Source organism: Penaeus chinensis, chromosome 9 (assembly GCF_019202785.1).
Source record: "Penaeus chinensis breed Huanghai No. 1 chromosome 9, ASM1920278v2, whole genome shotgun sequence".
NCBI classification, from domain to species: Eukaryota; Metazoa; Arthropoda; class Malacostraca; order Decapoda; family Penaeidae; genus Penaeus; species Penaeus chinensis.
Window position 1 is genome coordinate 13,962,483 of NC_061827.1, and position 5,000 is coordinate 13,967,482.

A 5,000-nucleotide genomic window follows, 5' to 3' on the forward strand; every position below is an offset into this window, starting at 1 on the left:
AGCCTTACCTCAGTGTGGAGTCTGAAGAGGAACTGTTGAAGGTTGGTCGGTGTGTGTCAGTGTTTTGGAATGCTCTGTTAGAGCTTATAAGTTAATATTATTTTTCTGTATGTAGAGGCAGTCTAAATGAATATTGTTGAATTGCCTTAATTTTTTTATTTAGAGAATAGGTTTTGCTTCATACCTGCTGTTTCACTCCAGGGCGTCATACTCTGGGCTTCCAAGGATCCAGATGAGAGGCGAAAGTGGCTTCCAGTGCTGTGCCAAAAGATAGATCTCAGTCTGCTTGATTCACAGACAAGACTGAAGTACATTGCCACCTTAGAAGATAGACAGCTTTTAACAGATGATTTGAAGTACATCATAGCCCCAATAGATGTAAATTCGGATACTGCGGAAGAAGGTTCAGATGACCAAGAAGAAACAGTGAAAAAGACTAGATATAATTCCCAGGAAGAGGTAGGTCTTATGGTCAGTTTAAATGTGACTTTATTTTAAATGTAGTCAGGAATAACAGTAAAGATTTGTGATTTGTACTGTATTTTTTATGCAAATCAAACTATGCTCTTCTTCACTAAGATAATATGTTCTCTTCAGGTATTGCTGGTAATGGGTGGAGAATCCAATGGCCGGTTATTACGTAACACAGAGTGCTTTGCTGTGGGCTATTCCTCTTGGCGGTGTAGTATACCAGAGGTAGCCGGCCGCCACAACCAACACTACCACCGATTACAAGTTCTTCCTGTTATGAGTCATGCTCGGGCTTATTGTGCTGTGGCTACTCATGATAACATTGTATATGTACTAGGTGAGTTTGAGATAGATGTTGGTGGCAAGTCTCAATTCATATGTATGTTGAGAGAAATTTAAAGATTCATACATAGTCAGTGTATATCCAAATGCCTTCTCATTTATGTACTTCTATGTCTTAAGCTTATGTAAATATTTTCTGCTTAGTTAGGTATACTGCCATATGGATTCTTTGGGTCATAAATAAGTTAGCACTGTTACTAAAATTAGAAGTCACACTTATTACAAAAAACAACTAAGTAATGCTTAATTGCTATGTCTAGGATAGACAAGGAATAGATTAATACCCTCTGCTTGCCTTCAAATATTTCCTTTTTTATGGGCACCTATTTCAAATATCAATCAAATTGTGGTGTCTTATCAGAATTTTGCTATACTATTGGTTATAATTTTCAACTCTAATAATTTTATATTAGTATACAAATAGAGTCATATTAAAAAAATCTAAGAGTACTGTATATATAGGGAAGGACAAAGTCTGAATGAAAATCCACTTTTGTAAACTCCCAAAATTCCAATATAAAAAGATGTGTATGGCCCCTTGGATTAGAAGCAGCAGTACTAAATAGTCACTAATGTACCCTAATGTCCTATTTCCTGGCTCAGGTGGTCAGACGAACAGCCAGTTCCTGGCATCATGCGAAAGTTACAGTGTGGTGACCAACAGCTGGCGCCCACTTTGTGACTTGCCTCTCCCCATCCATGGTGCGGCGGCTGCCTTCCTTGATGGTGCTCTCTACGTTGCCGGTGGCAAGTCCATGCGGCAGTACGAAGAAAAACTCTGGGTGAGCACCTTTCCAGGAAGGCAGTCCCGGGAACATGTCTCATGCCCAACTTATTCTCTTAGGCATCATAGCAAGTCTGTTCTCACACTTCATTTTGACAGTATTTGAGATTTTACCGTTGTGTCAGCCTACTCCTTCTTGTCTTCCACTTTAGACACTGAAAAAGAATTTGTATATGATAGCTAATTCCTAGTTGAAGAAGCAGCATTTATCTGAGAATTAAGTGTTTATTAGATATTGATTTTCCACTGAACATTAGTACAACTAGACCCAAAAAACAGAAGATATGGACACATAAGAAAACAACATTAGTACTTTGGCTTTTGTTATTTCAGGATGTGTTTCTGTATAATAGATATTTATTTCCTTGATATGTATATTAGGCAATAGTGACTTTGCCAAAGTTTAGGCTAAGATTGACTTCAGTCACCTAAACATTGTTTCCAGAGGTGACTTAAAAGAAGAAATTAAATCTACAGGTGTATGATGTGCAACGTGACACATGGGTGGCTCGAGGATCTCTAAGTTCTGGAAGGGGACACATTGGCATGGCTGCTCTGCATGGATCCCTCTATGCTGTGGGTGGTATGAGTTGTGTGGGAGGAATCAGTCAGGTACTGGCTTCCTGTGAGAAATTTGACCCAGGTTCAGATATGTGGGTACCCATAGGTGAGTTCTTGCAAAGGGAAGTACGTGCTAGTTGACATGGAATTTGATAAAACAACAATTTATCATGTGTATTATACTCAACTCAAAGTAGATACAATTTATCTGTAACATGTTTAGAAGCCATTAGGCACTGATAACATCAATGGATATGAATAGATCATGCTAGGATCAGTAATATTTTTATAATAATGAAATTTGTATTGTTTTTACAGCTTCTCTCTCTCAAGCCCGAGCCTACCATGGAGTGGCAGTTATAAATGACCACCTTTACGCTATAGGAGGATATGATGGAGCACGATGGCTTAGCTCTGTTGAGCGCTATGACCCCCTTCGTGATCAGTGGACGACAGGTAACATGCAGTCTGCTATTTTTAGTCATGATTGCAAATTGCTCTCATTCATCTGATAATTGTATGTTTGTAGAACAGACAGAGATGCACTTGCTGTAAAGGTAAATTTGTACTTGTGGTGGGGAGGGGGGCTTGTCCCAGAGCACTTCTTGATATATGTGTATTGCTTTTTTTTTTACAAATCATTTACAAATACATCCTTTCCAGTGTCGTCCATGATCAGCCCTCGCAGCAGTTTCGGTGTGACTGTAAGTCGTGGAAGAATATATTGCCTGGGTGGCTTTAGTGGGGAGTCTAATCTCAATACTGTGGAGAAGTACAATCCCCGTACTGACATGTGGCACTGTGTTCAGTCCATGCAGCTGCGTCGGTATGGATTAGTCGCAGCCACAGTAAATGTTCCTGGAGCAACACAGCTTTAATTAGGAAAGTGAAGATCCCACAGTACAGGTAAGCTGTTTTAATGAGAATTTGACTCCATTAAAACTGCTTATGTGTAATGTGAGCTTTAATTATATTATAAGGCAAAATGGAAGAAGAATGTATGAAGTGTTGTACCTTTGTATATGTTACAGTCAAGGTAATTAGATGATAATATTAGCTATATAAGAGTAATGAATGTATGTAAAACAGTTGTATGAAATCAAATAGCATGATGAAATTCAGTATTATGTTTTAAATGGCTGCCAGGAGAAAGATTGTAATGTTCAACCAAATTTTAAAGAAAACTGTGAGCCGATTTTGTTTGTGTACATTCCATATATGTTAGGAATAGGTTATCCAACCTGTGATATATAGTATCATGAAGCAAAAAATGTTCATTAGAATATATCCTTATTGTTATTATATGTGACTCCTGCTTCACAAAGTACATAGATGTACTTACAGCTTAATCATACTTACACACAGAAGTAATAAAAAAAAATAATTGTAACATGAATTTTGGTATACAATTAATTTAATAGTTCATCTTTATTGGGGATGAATATTTATTGAAGCATCATAAAAGTTTTAGAGAAAGATGAATTATTCCTGAACTCAAAGTGTCATAATACATACTAAGGGAAGAGGTAGCTTGATTTATTTTGGCCTTTTATGTGAGAGACACCAAGTTTCCAGATCAAACAATTTATTTTTAAATTTAACATATGGAACTACTTCCTAATTAATATGAATACTTGTTGACGTGAAGGAAGGCCATAGAATATTATTATTATTTGTTAATATTGCTTATTGTCACTTTTCAAAAATGTTAAATTACACTTACGCTGTTGTTACATTTTTATGATTGTGTCATTTACTTAAGGAAGTATCTGCAGTCACAGATAACAAGAAAGAATTTGTTTTATCAAAGTTTCATATGAAAGGCTAAGTGATTAATGAGCAGATATATTGAATAAATACATATTTCATTTAGGGTTAAACTGTACAACAGTTCTTATGCTGATAATACCATCAGCTCACAGGTCAGGCCATGCATGTAGTATGTAATGATTCTGCATTATCTAAAGTGGAGGTGCATTATTCCATCATCATGCCAATGCACTTGTTAAGCCATGTGAATAAATGCCACAAGCTGGTTGAGTCTACAGTACAAGCCCCTCATGTCCACAACTACTCAGAGCTAATGCCCATATCTTTACTATAGCTGTATTTAAGAAAGATGTTGGAATTTTTGTAATAGCAATATAATGTATTTATTATAATGTTTAACTGAAGTCTCTAGAACCAGAAATTAGTCCACCATGTTGGTCAAAACTGAGGAATGTATAGCACTGTATTCACCAATCCCTCCTCTTTGTGGAGAGCTAGTCAAGTGTATTATGTGGCTTTTGAAGATGGTCGAATCTACCATTATTTAACGGGGTGTAGTTGACTGTTTCTCTTGACTATATCCTGTGCAAGATTCATTGTGTCTACAGTACTTTCCCACTGGCTTACTGAGGCAAACATGTGTCAGCATTCTAGTGAGAGCATGGGATGCAAGCTGCCTTCACTCCCCTCATTACTTACCTTTCCCTGACTCTAAACCTACTCCATTCTTCCGTTGAGGATCACATAGAAAGCCCCCCCCACTTAGCAATATTTTTATGTAATCAGTCTCTTCACCATCTGTAATTAGAGAGCTAAAAAAAGATGTTTTGTTAAGCAGATGTCAAGAGTATGGTAGTATGTGGTTTATGCTGTTTATTTTTTTCCTTTGCTTCAGGACGGCACAACGTTTTGTAGGGAAGTGTTTGTAACTTTAAGTGTGTGCTTTTAGCTACTCTGTGAATAAAAAAGTAATGTTATAGTTTGAAAGGAAAGGGATATTGAAAGTCAAGAATTTTTTTTCTCCTGTACACATGATGGTTTACACTGTGTGGTACTTGGGGCCTCAGTGAGT

General features: G+C 37.0%; 1 protein-coding gene across 5 annotated transcripts in view; it reads left to right on the top strand.

Annotated features, from left to right (window-relative positions):
• The window catches only part of LOC125028993 (kelch-like protein 12), a 27,320-nt gene that overhangs the window by 21,574 nt on the left and 746 nt on the right, over positions 1–5,000 (top strand). For all 5 annotated transcript variants that reach the window (XM_047618685.1, XM_047618686.1, XM_047618688.1 and 2 more), the window contains 7 exons: positions 1–41; positions 202–459; positions 598–808; positions 1,417–1,595; positions 2,075–2,264; positions 2,477–2,614; positions 2,822–5,000. The exon at positions 1–41 is cut by the window's left edge and continues 172 nt beyond it; the exon at positions 2,822–5,000 is cut by the window's right edge and continues 746 nt beyond it. In XM_047618685.1, the coding sequence (XP_047474641.1) occupies positions 1–41; positions 202–459; positions 598–808; positions 1,417–1,595; positions 2,075–2,264; positions 2,477–2,614; positions 2,822–3,036 (1,232 nt within the window). In that variant the 3' untranslated portion in view covers positions 3,037–5,000. The remainder of the gene's footprint in view (positions 42–201; positions 460–597; positions 809–1,416; positions 1,596–2,074; positions 2,265–2,476; positions 2,615–2,821) is intronic.